Source organism: Aethalodelphis obliquidens, unplaced genomic scaffold, assembly GCF_003676395.1.
Source record: "Aethalodelphis obliquidens isolate GAN/ISIS:26980383/991018 unplaced genomic scaffold, ASM367639v1 scaffold11, whole genome shotgun sequence".
Lineage (NCBI taxonomy): Eukaryota > Metazoa > Chordata > Mammalia > Artiodactyla > Delphinidae > Aethalodelphis > Aethalodelphis obliquidens.
In genome coordinates, this window is record NW_020837955.1 from 19,990,153 (window position 1) to 20,012,983 (window position 22,831).

A 22,831-nucleotide genomic window follows, 5' to 3' on the forward strand; every position below is an offset into this window, starting at 1 on the left:
TCCAAAGGATTTCCAGCATTACTATCTTTGTGAGTTCTCTGAACTGGGAAAGAGAGCTCTGGGTCAGTGGAAGGATGTCTCAGACATTGCTTGGGGCCATAAACAGTTGTTAAACTGAAACTTTTTTTTTTTGAATTTTATTTTATATTTTTATACAGCAGGTTCTTATTATCTATTTTGTACATATTAGTGTATACATGTCAATCCCAATCTCCCAGTTCCCCCCCAGTTCCCCCGCCCCAGTTCATCCCTCTTGGTGTCCATACGTTTGTTCTCTACATTTGTGTCTGTATTCCTGCCTTGCAAACAGGTTTATCTGTTCCATTTTTCTAGATTCCACATATATGTGTTAATATACGATATTTGTTTTTCTCTTTCTGACTTACTTCACTCTGTATGACAGTCTCTAGGCCCATCCACATGTCTACAAATGACCCAATTTTGTTCCTTTTTATGGCTGAGTAATATTCCATTGTATATATGTACCACATCTTCTTTATCCATTCATCTGTCGATGGACATTTAGGTTGCTTCCATGACCCGGCTATTGTAAATAGTGCTGCAGTGAACATTGGTGTGCATGTGTCTTTTTTGAATTATGGTTTTCTCTGGGTATATGCCCAGTAGTGGGATTAAATTGCAACATTTTGACAACATGATCCTGCTCCATCCCAGTTTAGTGTGACTCTTCCTTTTTTTTTTTTTTTTTAAATTGGTGAATTCAGCGTTGAATTAAATTCTGCATTGTCAGGCAGATGACCAAAACGTTTGAAGAAGGATTTGACTTAGCTTTGGTCCACCATGTATGAACCTGGATCACTTACATAAAAGAACCCTTTTTTCTCAGACTAGCAGAAATTGCTGATTATCCTCTTGCCTCTTAAATCCCCAAATTGACTGCTGTGTCCCTGGGTTATAATATTTGTGGAGCATGGAGAAAAGTGAACTCGCCTTCCTGGGAATGCCTGCATTTGCCAATTCAGCTTCTTTTTCTCCTCATCCCCCAAATCTTAGCGCTCAGTGAGGGTTGGTCAGGGACTAGGGGCAAGGAAAAGTAGATCAGTGAGAAAGAAGCCATTCTCAGTGATCACTTTGTTAGAGTATATGATGTTGTGCTCGGTGTAATGTTTTGGATTTAATGCTGCCTTGCACAAGGAACTTACAATCTTATAAGAAGATAAAAGTAGGCAGATGCTGATTAGAAACACTGTCTTGAGTAGCGTCCATAAAAGGATGATTCATTAGGTTGGGAGGAGATTGGGCAGCCTATGTTGCAATTTTGATAATTTAGCTTGAACTTTCACAAGATTATTTTTGGATTTCTAATAATTTTGTTGCAGTTCCACTTATTCAGAGATGACTGCTGATAAATATTATTTGGAAATGTGGAATGTTTCCTTTGCCCATTAGAGCAAGGGTTCTTGACTGTTTTGCTCATGGCGGTACCTCCAGCACCTAGACCAGTGCCCTGGCACGCTGTGGGCATTCAATAGGTGTGGAATGAATGAATGAATAAGTACACTTATGCCATGTACTCTTTCTGTAGAGCTGCAGGTGTCACCTAACCCTCTCTTGTTAGGTAGGTTCAGACCAGAGTTGCCCAGGAGGGGCTGAGGATGCCCCTTCCTCCAGTTTGATTGTCAAAGTTAATAATGCTGCATGTGTTTTGGGATGGTCGGCGGTTGCCAGGGAACTGAGGAAATGAAAGGAGGGCGTTGGAAGCAGCCTCTTCTTTCTTGTGCCTCGATGTCCAGGCCTGCCTGTCTGGCAGTTCGGCCTGTATGTGAGGGTAGCAGCAAGGCATGGGATAGACTGGATGACCGTGTCTTGAGAATACATATTTGCTGAAGAATGGCTCCCTAGTCCCCAGACACCTGCAGCAGCAGAAGCCACTTCACCCCTCTTCCCTTCTGCAAAGCAGTGAGGCTGTGAGTCATTTTTCTGTGAGCCTCCAGGATATGGCCCAGCTGGCTTGGCTCATTCGTTTCCTTGTCAGGAAAGTCGATGTGACCTTGACCGTCAGTAGACCTGCAGCAAGCACATTTTGTGTCTGGCTGGATTCACTAAGTACTTTTGGCAACTCACCTTGCTGTAAGTGTTACGTACTGCTAATTTATTGTCCTAGGTGGAGGTGAAAGATAACTAATTTGCAAGAATCATTTTTGACTTACCTGGGTCTGCTCAGCACAGTGCCAGTCCCATGGGGGCCTTTGATAAGTATCACTGAAAGAAAATTGTTGCAGAAAGTAAAAAGAAAGGAGATATACTTGCTTTGAGTGACAGAAATATAATTATTAGAAAGTAACTTTGGGTTCATAAAGTTCCTCTGAAGATTGTTCTCCTTGAGAGTCATTTCTGCAAGTCCAAATCCAAACATGGACCTTAGCTAGTGTTGTCCTTGGTGGAGGATTCAGGACTGGAGGGAGCGACTGTGACCTGCTGTTGAGGGAACAGTGGCCAGACGAGAGCTGGCTTATACCACTGACTGGGAGAAGTCAGATGAGGACGCCAACCTTATAAAGAGCCGTTTTCTCCATAAACTGAGCTTAGAGAAGAAAGCCTGACAAACCTAAGGTGGTGAACTTTTCAGAAGCAAGAGTTGGTTTAAATATAGATGATCTGCTTCACTGGCAACTTGGAGGCAGCCGTGGGACTTGTTGTACCTTTTGTAAGACAAGTGAGGAAAGATGTTGGCACCTGTACACACAGTTTGTTTATGAAATATAAACTCTCCTGTCGAAGCGAGGGCTTGAGAGGTCAGCGCCCAAGGTAGCAGGTCCTGCCTTCGCTGGGGGAGGGGTGCCTCTCCAACCTGTCTCTGAATTGCATCCATCCCTAGAGAAAGTTGAAACAACCAGGCCAGAGTGCACTTTTATTGAGCACCAGCTCTGGCAGGGGTGGGGGGAGGAAAAGTTTCTGTGAAACTGACAGCCCCTGGCCTCCTTTTCTTTCCCAAGGAGGAGAAACAAGACCTTGGGAGCTATTAGAATCCAGTCGTTATTCAGAGAAGTGTAGCTCTGTTCAGCCTAGAGCCTTGATTTATGTACAGCCCAGCCTGCTCAGAGCCGATGGGAGCGGGCAGCGGGCAGCAGCCCCCATCCTCCTCCTGCTGTGGGCTCCAGCCGTACGTGGGTCCAGGGCAGGCCTTCGTAGGTTTGCAGCACATCCTTCTCAGTATTCCACAGCAGCAGCTGTCTGGAGTTTTTTCTGCCGTGCCTGAACTGATGTCATTTCCCCCTTGGCAGACAGCTTCAGCTTTGCTGCGTCTGAGATATGTCACGAGAAAGTGGGGGTGGGTCGGAGCCAGGCGGGGGGGTGGGAGGCTGGTAGGGGGGAGCAGTGAGGAGAGCAGGAGGCAGAGTGCCTGCTTGGTCCCAGGAGTCTGTTTACTTTCTCTTCTTTGCTAAGGAAGGCCGGTTAACCGGGACTGCTGAGTACCAGGCCCACCAGGGAAAATGCTCATTCCAAGACCTTAACTTTTAAAAAGCCCTTTTTTCCCAACGTTAGTGTGGACGATGCTCTTGCAGGATGCCTTTCCTTTTGGGTCTTAGACAGGTAATGGAACGGGTGGTCCGTGGATCGGGTTCGGGAAGGGAAGAAGGGTGGGAGTTTATCATCCTGCTGCTTTGGGCGGAGGGAACCTTTTAGAAAATGTCTTGCAGTTAAAACAGGCCAGCTCCCACAGAATTTTCCAGGCTTCCTTTCCTGCCTGCTAGTTGCTCCTTATTCCCAGAGCCACCGTGTCTTAACCCCCTACCTCACCGAGGTCTCTCTGGGGCCCTCCGTTCTGATTTTCCATTAGCACCATAAAACCGTTACCAAAGCCTTAGGGAGGAAACAGTTGAGTGAGGCTGGGGAGGGGGAGAGGCAGAGCGGGATTCTTGATCAAAACCCCTTTTATTCCGTCTCCATTTTGATTTGGCTAGTTAGCAGAGATTTCTTCACAGTTCCCTGGTTCTGAAGAGATTCTGAGTTGGGGTCGGGGCCTTCTTTTACAGGGTAGGGCGCCCGGAGGCTTTCTCCTCCTCAGCGTGTGGTCAGGGCTGTGTGACTGAGGGACAGCCTGAATGCCTCAGAGGGGTGGGGGTGGCACTGACCACATTTTGGCCTTCCTGACCGATTTTTCAAAGCCAGCAGACCCCTGTGGCAGAAACTCGATTGCTTTGCGCGCGGCTGTTTGAAGTAGGGGCACTGAATTATAGCCGATAACCTGGTGTGGAATGAGAAAACAGTAGCGAGCGACCAACTGCGGTCTTCTGAGAACACAGCTGTTGCCAACTATTTGTTCCAGGGCTTCTGAGAGCTGGCCACCCCTGCCCCCTCTTTGGTCTGAGAGGCACGTCTGTATCGGAATGTGTAACTGTAACCAGTGGCGGCTGTAAGAGGGGGTGGGGACAGACACACACCCTCTACTGCCTGTTCCTGGGGGAGGAAAAGCCACAGATGTGATCAAACCAGAAGCCTTAGCAAAGAAAGTCACTGCTAGGGACTGCTGGTTTAACCTCACTCTTAGAAAAGTGCTAGTCTCCCTTGGATTGCCTGAAATTCTTTTAAAAGTAAGCTTTTCTGAAAAGCTCCGCACGTTCCATTACTGCCCTTGTTAATCTTCAGAGTTCCTTTGATGCAGCTGATAGGCAGAGCGTTGGGGGCCCTTTTTGAGCACCTCCTCTGCCCCTCAAGAAAGACTGTCCTTTTAACCCATGGGCAGAGTAAGCCCTGGCAAGGATTTTGAGCAGCGTTGGAAATAGGATGGATGAAGCATCCCATGTTATGTCAGCAGGCAGGGGATAGCGGCTGGAAACTGCCTGATACAGTGGAAAGAGCAGGGCTGGGGAACCAGAAAGACCCAAGTCTATATCCTGGCTCCCCACCTGGGTCTCAGAGACTGCTTAACTGCTCTGAACCTCATCTTTGAAATGGAAACAATAAAACCTACTGGAAGAGTCATTGGGAAGATTTCACAAAAGAATATTTAAAGCACTAGCACCTTGGCTGCCTGAGAATAGGCATTTAGCAAAAAACGTAAGGAAACAAGAAGCTAGAGGACTGGTTCCTTTACAGAGATGAAGGATATAGTAGGCAGGAGCTCTTGCCCTGGGATTTGGTCATTGTGCGTTGACTGAGACTTGGGAGGCCGCTACTTACTGTACCAGTGTAATTTGCTATCAGTCTTGCTCGTGTCCAGTAACCTCTGCTCAGTTAAGTGAAAGGATGCAGAGGTAGGTGGAGTGAAGAACTGGTTTGGTTGTGGGGAGCATCTCAGAGGATCCACAGCAGGTGAATCTTTGTTCTTGTTTCTGAACGGGTTCCTGATAGAGGGCCGAACTAGAGGACCTCTTGAGGCCCTTTCTGCCTTAGGCTTCTGTGATTCAAACTTTGCCTGTAAAAACCCTGAGTATTTTTGGTAACATAATTTTGTATATTTCTAGCATTTCTGTGTCTGACAGTGTAACTGTTTTTTATTGGAGCTATGTAAAAGCCAGCCTTCTAAAGATTACTTGGTGATAATTCTGTTTTTAAGAAAATGGCACAAAACATATATGCTGTTAGTCTTTATCATACACAATATATATATGTGCTTTCATATATTATTTCCCTCTTAATCCACATAACACCCCTGTCTTACGTGGTAGTGTGATTCTGTTTCTACAGAAGTGCATCCTGAGGCGTACAGTAGGTAAGCTACTTGTCCAGAGTTGCTCAGCTAGCTAGGGAAATGGTCATCGAAGTTCTGTTTGTTTGTTTTAAACCCAGGTTTTTTAATTCCAAAGCCTGGTGTTTTTCTCACTACCTATCAGTGTCTGTGAAAGTGGAGTTGGATTAATGCCTTGTTCCAGTTGGGGCATGTTTTCGGAAGGTTGTTTCTAGGTGGCCCAGGTACCAGATGAGACATCTGTCTCTGAGTGCCCTTTTACATTTTACCCTGTGGAAGATTCTCATGCATGCAGCATCTACTGAATAATGCCTCTGCACTTAATGAATGTGAACCCGGCACAAAGGACAAATAAAGCACAATCCTTACTTCCAAGGAGCTCATACTCTAATGCAGTAGTTCTCAAAATGCATAAAAATCACCTGGGAGTGGGGCTTATTAAAATGTAGATTCAGTAGGTGTGGGCCCAGGGCCCAGGAATCTGCATTTCTGTTGTGTTCCCCAGGTGGCCCGGACCCAGGCGGTGTCTGGCCCCACTCTGAGCAAACCCCACCCCCACCTGCACTTTAGTAGCTGGGAAATAATTACATGACAATGTGCTAAAGCCCGAAACAGAGGATCCCCAGGGACTAGGACAGCAGAGGGTGGGAAAGCATCTAAATCAGGCTTGGGGAGGGGGGTGGGCACGGAAGGCTTTCCTGAGAAGGTGATATCTGATCTGAGTCTCAAAGGATGAGTAGGAGTTTACCAGACATATGAGCTGGGGAATGAGCATTCCAGACAGATCAGGTTGGGAGTGTTGTTTTTGTTTTCTCCTGCAGATGAGAAGGGAAACTCATCTGTGAGTCTTGGTATTAAGTATGCCTGAGACAAAACAAAGACCTCGGTTCATCGAGTATTGGTGTCCTTTATGACACTGAGAAAGAGGGAGGCATGAGGGACCTTCAATCTAATAATGAGTGTGGCATGAATTCAGTGTCTGTGAAGGGCAGATAGGCCTCAAGGCTGTATTAGTTCTTCCAGTCAAGGGACAGTTAAGACAGCCCCCTGGAAGCTACAGTGTTGTCTAGAGAACAGTCTTGTGCTTAATGGGGCTGAAGTTTGGAAGAGAGTCAGCTACTGAACTTCTGGGCTACGGCACCACGTGCCAGATTTTAGATACAACACGCAGTTGAGCGTGCCATCCCTTCATTATCTGGCAAGATTAGAAATGAGTTTTCTGGTTAAGAGGGAATCCATCCTGTATACCTAACAGATGGATCACTGATTTTCAGAGAACAAGATTGCAACAGAATGTTCTTGGTCTGCTGATTTGAATGAATTCTATTTCATGTTTAATTCAGAAGGTATTGATTTTACAATGCTGAAGGATTCTTATGACTAACATCTGTATCTGAAAAGTATTGAGCACCTGTTCTACTCAAAGCACGTTGTGGATACAAAGAGGTATCTATAGAAGCTATCCATGCCCTCACAGTCAGGCAGGTGGTGTAGAACAAGCACGCAGGTGATGGAACGTTAGGCAGGTGGCGGTGGGCGAGTGACATTAGGAATGGAGTGGTACAGTTCAGAGGTGTGGAAAGGAGGCTTTTGCAGGTGGTCCCTTCCACAGTCCAGTGGTCTCAGTTGTTGCACTGTAGGTATGTGGAAGGACCAGTTGATGGCAAGTTCTAGTTGCTGGGATGCAGGCTAGATCCGTCAAGACAGGAATTTATATCCTGTACCTCGAATGTTGCCTTTCTCTGTGGGAAAATTATCCCCCAAATTGCCCTCACTGATGAAGTGAGATGATCCCTGATACTGAAATGAGTAGCCTCCAGTGAAAGTGGGGTGGGTCTGGGGCCCGCTCAGGCAGTGTGCCCTTGCCCAGCTTGGAATGTACGGGTAGAGGCACAGGGGGCTGTTTGTATTCTTGAAAAGGCCCCTGCTTGGCCTGGTGCTGAATGTGACAGGGCAGCCAGAGTGTTGAACCCCAGTTACTCCCTGGACACAGGGAAGGCAGCCTGGAGCTGCAAGCGCGGGAGCCGTGCCCAGGGAGAGGGCAGATGGAATTTTCCAACTTCCAATTTAACCCCTACACTGCTGAATATCAGCCAACGTTGACATGATACTTTGATTAATGTCACGACAGCCACCCATCAGGTAGGAGGTCTTATCTCCTTTCACCTGTGAGGCAGCGGAAAGTCAAGAAATTATCTATTCGAGATCACAGAGCTAACGTGTGGCAGCGGTAGCTCTGGAGGCCACTTCTCCTCAGTGCTGTCCTGCTGTTGCACATCGCTGGTAGGGTTCCCGCACCAAACCTGCTGCCAGACCTTCTCCCTGTGGCCCTGTTCTCTGCATGGGACTGAGTGTCCCAGTCACCATTACCCTCCTATGTGTGCTGATTTTAATTAGCCTCTCTACCAGGTTCAGGACAAAGTAAGCAAGACCCTGCTGGAAGGGAACTGGCTGTATATAAATGCAGCAAACACCAAGTAACACTTGTTTGTACTACCAGAGGTGTACTGATTTGGAACTGATTTGTAAAAATCAGTGAAAACTACAAGCGACAGCTCTGTAGAACACCTCAGTTCCCTATAGTCACCTAACAGAAAGGATGGTTCCCGTCCAAGCCCTTTCAGGTGACTTTTTAAACACCGCCCCCCCGCAACCATCTCTGTTGCAAGAAGCTGCTTTTTTAAGAGGAATGTGCTTGTTTTTCATCACATTCTTGTTATCAAAGCAAAGAGAAGCCAGTGGACTGGACAGTAACTTGGTGGAAAAGAAGACTGTATCTGCTGATTTTGAAACTTTTATCCAGGATGGAGCCAAAGAAAACATTCACTTCCTCCAGTAATATCCCATGAGTTTGATCCACCCCCTCCCACCCCTTTTCCTTGAAGAGGTAAATTTTAGTCCAGGAAAACAATAATTTGGGACTACTTGGAGGAAAAAAACCCCAAAAACTGTGCTATAAAATTCCTTCCCCTGCCCTGGCTCCCCAGCAGCTGGATACCAGTTCCTCCCTGGCACTTCTTGACTCTATTTGTTGCTAATTTGTAGCAACAGTGAGTTGAAACAGCCCTGCATTTGACCTGGTTTAGCCATTTTGTGCCCCCTCTGTAGCCATTGCTGCTGTGGGCAGGGCTCAACTGGACTTGAACGTGGACCTCACAAGAGGCATCTGTTGCTAAAAATGGTGATTCAGTCCTAGGTGACTTGCTTGACCTGTCTTGTTCTTTTAACTGAACGAGAGAGGAGGGGCAGTGGCAGAAAGCTGTATACATCTCGGTAGAGAGGGAGACAGGCTTTGAGAACGGCTGGCCGGAGTGTGACACAGTGACTTATTTTCCTGCAAGTGGCGTATATTTTGCTGGGACTGTGTCTCACAGAAGACATTGGTTCCCTTGGGCATTGCATGAAGGGGGACAGAATATTCTTTATTGTTTGGTTCTCTTGCTTAACATACATGCTCTCAGGAGCTTCCACTGAACTGTGACACATGGTCTCATTCTTTTTTTTTAATATCTTTATTGGAGTATAATTGCTTTACAATGGTGTGTTAGTTTCTGCTTTATAACAGTGAATCAGATATACACATACATATGTCCCCATATCTCTTCCCTCTTGCATCTCCCTCCCTCCCCCCCTCCCTATCCCCCCCCTCTAGGTGGTCACAAAGCTCCGAGCTGATCTCCCCGTGCTATGCGGCTGCTTCCCACTAGCTATCTGTTTTACGTTTGGTAGTGTATATATGTCCATGCCACTCTCTCACTTTGTCCCAGCTTACCCTTCCCCCTCCCCGTAGCTCAAGTCCATTCTCTAGTAAGTCTGCGTCTTTATTCCCGTCTTGCCCCTAAGTTCTTCATGACCATTTTTTTTCTGTTGTTTTTTAGATTCCATATATATGTGTTAGCATATGGTATTTGTTTTTCTCTTTCTGACTTACTTCACTCTGTATGACAGACTCTAGGTCCATCCACCTCACTACAAATAACTCAATTTGGTTTCTTTTTATGGCTGAGTAATATTCCATTGTATATATGTGCCACATCTTCTTTATCCATTCATCTGTTGATGGACACTTAGGTTGCTTCCATGTCCTGGCTATTGTAAATAGAGCTGCCATGAACATTGTGGTACATGACTCTTTTTGAATTATGGTTTTCTCAGGGTATATGCCCAGTAGTGGGATTGCTAGGTCGTATAGTAGTTCTGTTTTTAGTTTTTTAAGGAACCTCCATACTGTTCTCCATAGTGGCTGTATCAGTTTACATTCGCACCAACAGTGCAAGAGGGTTCCGTTTTCTCCACACCCTCTCCAGCATTTATTGTTTGTAGATTTTTTGATGATGGCTATTCTGACCAGTGTGAGATGATATCTCATTGTAGTTTTGATTTGCATTTCTCTAATGATTAATGATGTTGAGCATTCTTTCATGTGTTTGTTGGCAATCTGTATATCTTCTTTGGAGAAATGTCTATTTAGGTCTTCTGCCCATTTTTGGATTGGGTTGTTTGTTTTTTTGTTATTGAGCTGCATGAGCTGCTTGCAAATTTTGGAGATTAATCCTTTGTCACTTGCTTCATTTACAAATATTTTCTCCCATTCTTAGGGTTGCTTTTTCGTCTTGTTTATGGTTTCCTTTGCTGTGCAAAAGCTTTTAAATTTCATTAGGTCCCATTTGTTTATTTTTGTTTTTATTTCCATTTCTCTAGGAGGTGGGTCAAAAAGCATCTTGCTGTGATTTATGTCATAGAGTGTTCTGCCTATATTTTCCTCTAAAAGTTTGATAGTGTCTGGCCTTACATTTAGGTCTTTAATCCATTTTGAGTTTATTTTTGTTGTATGGTGTTAGGGAGTGTTCTAATTTCATTCTTTTACATGTAGCTGTCCAGTTTTCCCAACACCACTTATTGAAGAGGCAGTCTTTTCTCCATTGTATATTCTTGCCTCCTTGATCAAAGATAAGGTGACCATATGCGTGTTTATCTCTGGGCTTTCTATCCTGTTCCATTGATCTATATTTCCGTTATTGTGCCAGTACCATACTGTCTTGATTACTGTAGCTTTGTAGTATAGTCTGAAGTCCAGGAGCCTGATTCCTTCCAGCTCCGTTTTTCTTTCTCAAGATTGCTTTGGCTGTTCGGGGTCTTTTGTGTTTCCATACAAATTGTGAAATTTTTTGTTCTAGTTCTGTGAAATATGCCAGTGGTAGTTTGATAGGGATTGCATTGAATCTGTAGGTTGCTTTGGGTAGTTTAGTCATTTTCACAATGTTGATTCTTCCAATCCAAGAACATGGTATATCTCTCTATCTGTTTGTATCATCTTTAATTTCTTTCATCAGTGTCTTATAATTTTCTGCATACAGGTCGTTTGTCTCCTTACGTAGGTTTATTCCTAGGTATTTTATTCTTTTTGTTGCAATGGTAAATCGGAGTGTTTTCTTAATTTCATTTTCAGATTTTTCATCATTAGTGTATAGGAATGCAAGAGGTTTCTGCACATTAATTTTGTATCCTGCTACTTTACCAAATTCATTGATTAGCTCTAGTAGTTTTCTGGTAACATCTTTAGGATTCTCTATGTATAGTATCATGTCATCTGCAAACAGTGACAGCTTTACTTCTTCTTTTCCGATTTGGATTCCTTTTATTTCTTTTTCTTCTCTGATTGCTGTGGCTAAAACTTCCAAAACTATGTTGAGTAATTGTGGTGAGAGTGGGCAGCCTTGTCTTGTTCCTGATCTTAGTGGAAATGGTTTCAGTTTTTCACCATTGAGGATGATGTTGGCTGTGGGTTTGTCATGTATGGCCTTTATTATGTTGAGGTAAGTTCCCTCTATGCCTACTTTTTGGAGGGTTTTTATCATAAATGGGTGTTGAATTTTGTCGAAAGCTGTCGCTGCATCTATTGAGATGATCATATGGTTTTTCTCCTTCAGTTTGTTAATATGGTGTTATCACATTGATTGATTTGCATATATTGAAGAATCCTTGCATTCCTGGGATAAACCCCACTTGATCATGGTGTATGATCCTTTTAATGTGCTGTTGGATTCTGTTTGCTAGTATTTTGTTGAGGATTTTTGCATCTATGTTCATTAGTGATATTGGCCTGTAGTTTTCTTTCTTTGTGATATCCTTGTCTCGTTTTGGTATCAGGGTGATGGTGGCCTAGTAGAATGAGTTTGGGAGTGTTCCTCCCTCTGCTATATTTTGGAGGAGTTTGAGAAGGATAGGTGTTAGCTCTTCTCTACATGTTTGATAGAATTCACCTGTGAAGCCATCTGGTCCTGGGCTTTTGTTTGTTGGAAGACTTTTTTTTCTTTAATTAATTAATTTATTTATTTATGGCTGTGCTGGGTCTTCGTTTCTGTGCGAGGGCTTTCTCTAGTTGCATCAAGTGGGGGCCACTCTTCATCGCAGTGTGCGGGCCTCTCACTATCGTGGCCTCTCTTGTTGCGGAGCACAGGCTCCAGACGCGCAGGCTCAGTAATTGTGGCTCACGGGCCTAGTTGCTCTGCGGCATGTGGGATCTTCCCAGACCAGGGCTCGAACCCGTGTCCCCTGCATTGGCAGGCAGACTCTCAACCACTGCGCCACCAGGGAAGCCCCTGGAAGACTTTTAATCACAGTTTTAATTTCAGTGCTTGTGATTGGTCTGTTTATATTTTCTATTTGTTCTTGGTTCAGTCTCGGAAGGTTGTGCATTTCTAAGAATTTGTCCATTTCTTCATGGTCTCATTCTTGGTTTCAAATACTGCCCAGCCTATCCTGTGGTTTTCTTCAAGGATTTAGAAATCCCTGGTTACCCCCAGGCAGTGGTGTGAATACCTGTGACCTCCCACTCCTCGGGGTGTGGCTCTGGAGTGTGGTGCGGAGGCCCAGGATAGGCTGGGACCGGCTGCCAACGAAAATAGAATGTGCAGTCACTCTCCTGCCTCAGGAGTAAAGTTTCGGGTTGATGGGCCAGGCTCGGATTGTGCTGGGTTACTGTAAACCTATCATGGCCAGAGAGCCTTTGGTAGGTCCCTCAGTCATCATGTGAAATCACATCGCCACAGCCCTGACCTAACTCTTGGAGGATCCCTTCATGTTGCTGCTTGTAGGGTGTACTGAAGAGTCACGTGCAGGAGGACTAGCCTTTGGGGTTACCTGACCGTCAGTCACCAGGATTAGTACTTTCTGAAGGTTTTTGCATGTCTGATCCTTTGCTAGGGTAGGTTCATTTATGAGATTGACTTCATCCTTGTCTCAGGGAATTTACAGAGTGGTTGGGGAGCCCAGGGGACAATCAGGTGACAAGACTGGGTGGAACACAATTCTGTGCTAAGTTGTGTGGTTCAGTTTGGCTGGAATGGTGGTTTGAAACTGGAGGCAATTTTGCCTCCCTCCCCAAGGGACATTTGACAATGTTTGGACATTGTTGGTTGTCACATCTAGGGGGTTGGGTGGGTGTTGCTACTGGCATCTAGTGAGTAGAGGCCAGGGATGCTGCTAAACATCCTGTAAAGCACAGGACAGTCCCCATGACAAAGAATTATCTGGCTCCAAATGTCAATACAGTTGTCCCTCAGTATTCACAGGGGTTTGGTTCCACAAGCTCCACGGATAGCAAAATCCGAGGATGTTCAAGTCTCTTATGTAAAATGACTAAGTCCACTTGGCCCTCCTGCATCTGTGGGTTCCGCATCTGTGATTCAGCTGGCCTGGGATTGACTCTGTGGATACCAAGGGCCGACTGTCGTGCCTGGGTGGAGACACTCTGGGCTGAAAACTACTGCTGCCTAGTGCATGGCACTCCGCTCAGGAGGCAGTCACAAGCCACAGGCCTCAGGAAGGGTGGACTGACATGTTTTAATAAAGGGGAAATGGGCGTACTTTTCCCTGCTGCTTTCTAAGCAATAGGTACTTTTTGTCCAGAGATTTAGAATCTTGACATCTTGGTTGCCCCTAATCAGCAGGAACTATGCCTTGTCAAGGACAGGTATAAAGATAATTTTTTATGGCCAGTAGATAAGATCAAGCCCTTCTGGAACTGACATTTTATCTCTTGCTCTTAAAAATCTGGATAACCACCCCCCAGAAGGTAGGATCTCAGAAGTGCTCAAATAACTTTATACAACTTAAAGAACAATTAGGCTACAGTTATTTTAATAACAGGCCATATTCCAAGCCCGGTCCCTGTTGCTGTGGCCTGTGTTTATTGTAATCTATTTCCGATAACATATAGAAAAGGAGGATACTAAATTCCCCCTCTTCTAAATCATGTGGCGTCTCTTTTAATTCTAAGGTGTAAGGTCTTAAAATACAGAAAGTTCTTTAAAGTTATTCAAGTCTTTTGGAGAGAGCGTCTGGATCCGAAGATGTTTTTAAATCTTGTTTCTCTTCTCGGGGAGACCATTTTTAATGTAACCCTTTGTTGAGGTAAAAGCAAATGGTTTCCTTGAACAGCGTGGAACTTTTTACTGGCAATAAATCTCTGGTAGTAGTCTCTAGACAGGCAAGCACACAGGACAAGACCTGTTATTATTTCTTTTGCTCCCAACAAAAGCCTGCTGCAGTGGGATGGAACTGCTGAGGAAAAAAACGAGGTTCAATTTAGAACTTTGCTTAAAGTGAGGAAGGTCTCTGAGACACCCCACGTGTTCTTCACCGTCCAGTGAAACTGTGGTGAATCTCTTTTAAAGCACAACAGACAGCAGCAACTTAACCTGTACCTTCAGTATTTCAGATCCTTTTGAAAACTGTACCTCTTTCTAGGCAAAGAAGTGATTATTTTATTTGATCAAGAGCCATTTTCAGGATATAACAAAGACTTTGATGAGCTGGAACCCAGTCATAGAAAGAATACTGAACCAAAAGTCAGAAGACCAGGGTTTTGACAGTCCTGATTCTGTCAATCAGCAGCCTTAGGCTAAGTGTCAGTTTCTTATCTGTAAGATGAGGGTGGTAGCACTTCTGATCTCTTGTAGGGTGCTGGCTGGCAGGCTCAAATGTGAGGCTGGCTGTTGAAGTTTGAAAAGCTTGAGAGTCCTATATAAATGTGTATTATATAAACTGATTAGATACATGTGTGTGTTGTGTATATACCATCATTGCTCCAAATTATGACCATGAGGCTTTGCCACATTATAAATTGTTAAAAAAAAAAAAAAGAATGAATTCTGTTGATTAGACTATACTTATTAATTAAGGCACAGAAGGAACCTGAATATTTCAGGAAGGTTTTCTGCAACCAGAACTGAGACATAAACTTTTTTTTTTAACCTAACAGTTTAGTAATTACAGAGTTCCTCAAAGGCAAAGTCCGTATCTTATCTGTCATTTTTGTGCCTGTCAGCATCTATCATGAAAGTTAGGATAACCCCTAAGCATCCTGTTCTTTCCACTAAAATTCCGGCTTTAGATCCAGAAAAGATGTTCTAGCTGGGTAATCACTCTGAACCTCAGTTTCCTGGTTTCCTGTAAAAAGAGAGGAATACATAACATGGGTAAAAATGCCTAGCTAAATGCTCGATAAACACAGGTACTGGGCAGAACTTGGTTCTCTGTCGCATCTCCTGAGTGTTGTGGCCGTAGGTTTTCCTGATTCGCTAGAGGTATTCTCCTCATCCAGTGAAGAGGGGCCCTCCTTTTTGTCTAGGTACCTATTTCATATGGCGTGTGTAAGATGTTGCTGGAGCCTCAGTGTAGAGAGTTCAGATGTCTGCCATTTATATTTGGCCCTCTGCAGTAGGCCTTAACCTCAGGGTGAGGGGATGAACGGAGTATTACTGAACTTGAGAGCAGGAGGAGCTAATCAGATGTCCACAGGGGCCAGGCAGTGACACACCTGAGTCAAGCAGATGGGGTTACTGGCCAGGAGGGAATTCAGGGAGGCTGGGGTGGAGCCAGAGCACATACACGTCTGTGGCCCTGCCTAATAGGGCCCCGAGGGAATGTGGGCCCTGGATTTCCAGAAGCTGGAAATCTGAATTTCTCTATGAATCCTTCTCATTTTACGATGTTGACAGTTAATTCCATTTTTTTAAAAAGTTGTAAAAAAAATTTTAAAAAGGTACCGTGTGGGCATAGAACTCATTAGTGGGCCCACTGTGGCCCACGGGCCAGCAGTTTGCAATCCCTGCTCTCAAGCAGGAGGAGCAGTGATAAAGCTAATGCGAAGGGAGGGACTTGCCCTCATGACCAACTGTGGACACAAAATAGCAGAATTGCCGACCTGCTCTGCTCGAGTGCCACCTGCTCTGTTGCATGCTACTGCTATTTTATCCCTTGGCTCCCTGCACCATCCCTTGCTGAAGATGCCATACTTCTCAGTGCATTTATTCTGTGGCAGACGTCAGTGATGAGGGATTGCCGCGATACCTCAAGGTAGAACTGTTTTTCCTTGTAAGTGTCCAGGGGTGAAAGAGTGGCAGTTTAACCCAATGTCCTGAGCTGCTGCAGCTGGCCAGGTCCCGCAGGCCTGCATGCACTGGGACGTCGACAAGTAGCCTTTAATAAAACCATGGGATATGTTGCAACTTCCGATCTTTGCTCTGGGATTTTCCTACCACGATCAAGTGGCTTTTTCTGAGTTTGTTACTCAGGTTCCTAATAGCAACACAGGAAATGGGTTTTAATTTCTTTGCTGGCTGCTCTGTTTGGGGGCTATTTAATGAGGATCCAGTTGCAGTGCAGCTTTGGCTGTAGCAGTACTGGTATGGATAGGAGCGTACATAACTAACGTGTCACATTTTTAAAAATTTAAGTTATGATCTGTTATTTGTATTTTTTTATGGAATGAGGCAGAGAGAGTATAAATAATTTTATGTGCCTTGATTCTAAGTGGCAATTCTTGAGGGTAACTATTGGGATGTGTTCAAGGTTATAGAAATAGAATATAAGACTATTCCACTTCTGGAGGGCAAGAACTGTGTATATTGTATTTTTTTAACATCTTTATTGGAGTATAATTGCTTTATAATGGTATGTTAGTTTCTGCTTTATAACAAAGTGAATCAACTATACATATACGTGTATCCCCATATCTCCTCCCTTTTGCATCTCCCTCCCAGCCTCCCTATATTGTATGTTTGTTATAAATCTAGGGCAGTTGTTGTCAAATTTGAATATATGTGAGCATAACCAGGGGAATATGTATTAAATTGCAATTCTTCAGTCTCTGCCCCCAGAGGTTCTCAATCTACATTCTTTTTTTTTTTTTTTTTTTTTTTTTTTTTGCGGTACGCGGGCCTCTCACTGTTGTGGCCTCTCCTGTTGCGGAGCACAGGCTCCGGACGCGCAGGCTCAGCGGCCATGGCTCACGGGCCTAGCCGCTCCGCGGCACGTGGGATCTTCCCAGACCGGGGCACTAACCTGTGTTACCTGCATCGGCAGGCGGACTCTCAACCACTGCGCCACCAGGGAAGCCCTCAATCTACACTCTTAACAAATACCCCAGGTGGTTTGGGGCCTATGGACCATACTTTGGGAAATGCATCTCTATTTTGTTGCCTTTGTTGTCTAAATGTGTTCATTGCCACTTGAGGGCGAATTCACTCATTTGTGAGATGCCCTGATTTGTTCTGATTCACTGTGTTACTCTTCCTCGGATTCTTAAAGAGTGTCAGTCTTCTGGAGTCCCCAGAGAGAATTATTCCAGGGGACCCTCACAGGTTGAAGTAAAGGGACCAAGTCCCTCCTATAGCAGGGGTCCCAGGGACTCCCCTTCAGCAGCACACACTGCAGCCAAATCTTGAAGCAGCAGCTCCCCCCATTGGTTCTAGGCTTTTCTCAAGTGTGTCACTAGTTCCAGGTTTTGGCTTTACCCTTTAAAGTACTTTGCAGCTGGAGGATGGGAGACTGGGTGCTCCTGAGCCCAGGGAGCTGGAGCCTAGAGCCCTTAAGGGGTAAAGTACACTATCAAATCTGAGGGGTGAGCCTGAATCTTACCAGACTGGATTTATTGGCTTGGTTAGGGGAACATGCCGAGGCTATTTGTCCTTTCGGGAAATTATTGAACGCAACAAAACAGCATAAAAATTCTTTCCTAGTATCTGGTTGCATACAAAGCAGAATCTTGGTTCACTTCTTAGCAGGGGCTTGCCCTTTATCAGAAAGGAAGAAACTGGGCTCCTTTAGCTAGTAAAGCTTAAAGGAGTATTTGTCATGTGTAGTATATACTGGGAGGGATGCAAAAGTAGAATGTGACGATCCCTACCATCAAAGAAAGGGAGATTAGAATAACACCTAGGAAACAATGGGTCAGGACTCCTGTGGAATCATCCCTCTGCCTCAGTTTACTTTCCTTCATCCCCAACTCTTCTGTAATGGCCTCCCACATTTCAAGATGTGTACCCTTGGGACTTCCATGGCAGTCCAGTGATCAAGACTCCGTGCTTCCACTGCAGGGGGTATGGATTCGATCCCTGGTTGGGGAACTTAGATCTCGCATACCACCCAGTGCACCCCCCAAAAATGTGTACCCTTGAACAATTATACTTACTTCCTGGAGCTCTTCAAACAGCCTTAAAACCGTTAGTAGGGGAAAAGTGACTTTAACTTTCTTATTGTAAAAATAGAGGTAAATCCACAAAACTTTTAAGAGTGTATTTTATGACCACCTACAAATCATTTTCTAAGGATCTGGACCTGAAAGTGTTGCATTTTCAGAATTTAAAGATGCTGTCTAGGATAGAACAAAAATAGCTGATTCTGAGTTAAAGTTGCTTGCCTGTTGTACAAGGCCTATGAGGTATGGCCTCTTTCTGAATTCTCAGTTCTTCCTTTCACATTATTCTTTCTTAGATTCACTGTACTCAGCCACACTAGCCTTCTTTCTTTTCCTAGAGCACACCAGGTTCATTCCTGCATTGGTGTCTTTGCATACACTTGACATTCCCTCTGCCTGGAACACTGTTCCTACAGGTCTGCTGTCTCCTTCTCATCATTCAGGGCACAACTCAGACATCACCCTCTCAGGGAGGCCTTTCCTGACTGCCCCATGTAAAACACTTTGTCCTATTATACTGTTTTATTATCCTTGTGAAGCTTATTACTACGTTAAATTCTAATTTCACTTGTTAATTTTCATTCTTCACCCACTGGAATGTATTTAAGATCTTTTTGTCTTTGTTGTTCTCCAATTTCAAACAATGTGCCCAGGTATGAGTTTATTATTGTCTGAAAATTCCCTATCTTTAATCAGTTCTGGAAATTTTTCAGTTATCTCTTTAAATATTGACTCTCCTCCATTTTCCTCTTTCCTTCTTGAGCTTCTTATTTCTCATTTTCCATTTCTATGTTTTCTCTTAATTGGTAGAAGCTGGTTGCTGGGTGATTTTCTCAGATCTGCTTTCCAGTTCACTAATTCTCTCTTTAACATGGTCTAATCTCTGTGTAACCCACCTGTTGAGTTTTTAAGTTTAATAACTATTTTTTCTACAAGTTTTGTTTTTTCCTGAAATCCATTTGGTCACTGTCTCTTTTTTAGTATGTTCTTTTCTCATGTTTTTCTTTTTGGCTTTAATTATTTGAAACATGTATATATATTACAGTTTATCTGATCATTCTATTAAGTTTTTTTGGAGAGTCTTATCCACCTATTTGTTGAATTTCCCACATCTTGTTTGTGATGGATTAGTTTTACATAAGTTTTTATATTTTGTGTGAGCTCATCTTCAACAGAGCTTTATCTGTGGGCATCTTTCATGCCCTGATTGAGGGTAGGTCTCTTTAGAGTTTTATGTTTCTTCTACCAGATGTCCCATTCTGGGACTACTTTTTTTTTTTTTTTTTTTGACTGCATTGGGTCTTCATTGCTGCTCATGGCCTTTCTCTAGTTGTGGCGAGTGGGGGCTACGCAGCTACTCTGTTGTGGTGAGTTTGCTTCTCATTGCAGTGGCTTCTGTTGTTGCGGAACACAGGCTCTAGGCACACGACCTTCAGTAGTTGTGGCATGAGGGCTCAGTAGTTGTGGCTCATGGGCTCTAGAGTGCAAGCTCAGTAGTTGCGGCGCACCAGATTAGGTGCTCTGTGGCATGTGGGAATCTTCCCGGACCAGGGATTGAACCCATGTCTCCTGCACTGGCAGGCGGATTCTGAACCACTGCACCACCAGGCAAGTCCTGGGATTACTTTTTGTGTTAAAATTTTGGCTTGGGGATTCTCAGACTATGTAGTAGCACAATTCAGATCTCAAATTAGCTTGCGGAAAAGCCGATGGTTACAGATTATTAGAAGAGATACTTTTTCCCTCTCACTTCAGACCTTTCTTATTGTCACTGTGTGCCAAAGGGCTAATTTTTTTCTAGTCTGCTCTGTCTCTTTGAAGGGTCTTCACCTGATATTGGGACTCAGTTCCAATTCCCTGTTTTAGGTGGACCCAAGAAAACAAACAGCCCTTCTTTCCACGGCAGCTGGGAAGGCCAGATCTCATTTAACACTGTAGTTTCTAGTTCCCCACCCCCAACATTTTTGGTCCGAGGGCTCTTCCTTGCTTTATTGCAAGCTCAGCTGTGTAATTAAAATAATATATATATTTATATATATAAATTCTTTATTGAATTTGTTATACTATTGCTTCTGTTTTACGTTTTGGTTTTTTGGCCGTGAGGCATGTGGGATCTTAGCTCCCCGACCAGGGATCGAATCCGCACCCCCTGCATTAGAAGGTGAAGTCTTAACCACTGGACCGCCAGGGGAGTCCCAAAAGAATATTATCATATTTTTAAAGTTACCTACCCAACTACATTGCTAGAAGCAGGATCTTTTCCTCTAGAATCTCTTGCTCAATGTGGTAGCCGTAGCATCCAACACAGTGCCTGGCAAGTGGGGAAAGGGTATCAATACATATTTGTTATTTGATTTGTAGAAATGGATGTTTCCATTCCTTTCCCCTGTAGAGAAGGCCAGAGATGGTGCTCCAAATTCATTCATATCCAGCAGCCAAGAGATTTAGCATCTGTGCTTTAACATCCTGTGAAGGATTTCAATTTTCCTATTTTTCACTTTTAAACTTTAAAACTTCACCGCTTTCCTAAGGGCATGAAGGTGCTGTTGCCAGTTGCTAGCAGGGTTTTCCAGCCCCATAAATTGGCAAATTAAAAGCATGCCCGGGGAACCATTACTGCCCAGTGTCTTTTTATGCTGGCACTTTGAAAGTTCTTACACTGATCAAATTGACCTTTACAGTGGCTCAGTAAGAATAGCAACTCTAAGACATTGAAACTCTTAAGGAAAGTGATGTTAGTCCCATAGTTTATGCTGCTGCCAAAGAGATGAGGTAACTTTTTGGATATGTGCAAAAGGCATACTATTCATCCTCTTCCACTGTAACTAATGTTCTTTCCAGGGCAGTGTTGGTCTTGCTTCCTGCTTCTTCACACCTGTGCTTTTTGTTTGGTGACCATACGTGCCCCGTTTCTTGGAGCTGGTCACCGCGGCACCAGAGCTGAAGGCACACGTTTAACAAATGAGGATCTTGATGGTCATCATCACAGTGATTCTGAGGTGAAAGACCTCAGCGTAAGAGCATATGTTATTCACCCAAAGTTTCTTTATGACAGGTCTACGTTTCTAGCATATTTGGGCCAGGAGTTTGTGCAAATGAAAACATTGCCTGGGAAAAAAGTATCTTTAAAATGCAGATCTCATCTTGTCCCTGCTTACCTAACTTCCTTACCTATTTGTTCAGCCGTTTCCTAGCTAAAGGGCTTTTCTCGTACCATTTCCTTTTCCTGGAATGTTCTTCCCATCCCTCTTCCCTAGTTACTAACTTTCTAACCATCCTGGCAATCTCAGTTCAAGCTTACCCTCCTCACAGCTCTCTGGACCTCCTTGACTAGTTCCTAGTTCTTAATTATTGTAAGCTTTCACCAAATCACGTACTTTTCCTTCCTACAGTTTTATCTGTATGATTACTTTATCATCTTTCATTGGACTTTAAGCTCCATGAGGGTGAAGAGCACGACTGCTTTGGCCTTTTATGTTTCCATTGTGTTCCCCACCACTAGTTCAGTGCTGGTGCAGGGTAGGTACTGAGTAAATGTTGAAGGAAGGAGTGAAGGCCCTGTGTTCCCCAATGGGACAAACACCATTCTGCTTTTCAGAAAATCAGTATGTGAAAATAATGACCTTTCAAACAAAGAAGAGAGGAAGCCCAAGCATGTTGCCCCTCCTCACTGCCAAGCAGAAGATGTTCCCAAAGTCAAAGAGCTCCACAAGGGCAGGGCCCTTATCTTTTCCCTCAAAGACGAAATACTGATTTTGTTTGGTTTGGGGCTTTTAAGTGGATTTATTTAAGCATCTGAAGTGTAAAAAGCAAGTGAAGAAGTATAACTTAAACCAAGGAGGCTGTAGCTTAATAGTTAAAAGCTCAGGCTCTGGAGTTGGATGAATTAGATTGGACTGCTTCCTAGCTGTGTGGCCTCCAGCAAGTGACTTAGCCTCTGTTGACCTCAGTTCTCTTATACTACCCTCTTCATAGTGGTGCTTTCAAGTTTAGATGAAGGAAGACTTGTAAGGCATTTAGAACAGTGCCTGGCACATAGCAGGTACTCAGTATACACTAGCCGTATTATTCACCCCAGCTCATTCTGCCTTCACAGAGGCTGCATAGCCATTGTTTCATTCAGCAAACCTTTGTGTGCCAAGCACTGTGCTCATTCTTGGAGTTGGGGAGGGGGATTAAGGAGACAGAGCTCTTGCCCATAGGGAGTGCACGATATAACTCTTGTTCACTCTTGAGAAGGGGGGGATGGGGTGGGATATTAACTTCCCACTCTTCAAGACTTGGCCTGAACAACATAATGTCGTAGTGCTTGGAGATGCTTGGAAGAAAAGCAAAGGGTACTCATAAAGAGTGCTGAGAATTTTTCATGTTTGAACTTGTCATTGCATTCTCTCTACCTTTTTCTATTCTTCATGTGTCTGAAGCAGCCCACATTGCCAGTGAACTTTACTCTTCTGAGAAATAGTTCTAAGTGAATGCAGAGTGCTGTTTATTGAATGGTCTTTCATGCCCAACAATAATGGCTCATAGAATAACGTTGATATTGAGCGCTCAGAGAAGTTAAGTCATTTACCCAAGTTACACTGTAATAAGCATAGTGTGAGAACTGGGCTTTGAACCCAGATCTGACTGAATCTTTACCGTTTGTATCTTGAGCTGCCTGGAGATCCTTGAAAGTCCTCTGGGTGACTTCC

The 22,831-nt window shown here is 44.1% G+C and overlaps 1 protein-coding gene across 18 annotated transcripts in view; it reads left to right on the plus strand.

The window, feature by feature from the left end:
- WBP1L (WW domain binding protein 1 like) overlaps positions 1-22,831 on the plus strand; it is a 68,042-nt gene that overhangs the window by 28,523 nt on the left and 16,688 nt on the right. Inside the window, exon 1 of one of the 18 annotated variants that reach the window (XM_027112458.1) lies at positions 3,391-3,555. The exons of 16 other annotated variants lie outside the window; for them this stretch is intronic. In XM_027112458.1, coding sequence (XP_026968259.1) covers positions 3,529-3,555 — 27 coding nt within the window. In that variant the 5' untranslated portion in view covers positions 3,391-3,528. Of the gene's footprint in view, positions 1-3,390; positions 3,556-17,070; positions 17,088-22,831 lie in introns of those variants that run through there. One more of the 18 variants, XM_027112471.1, reaches the window with a different exon arrangement.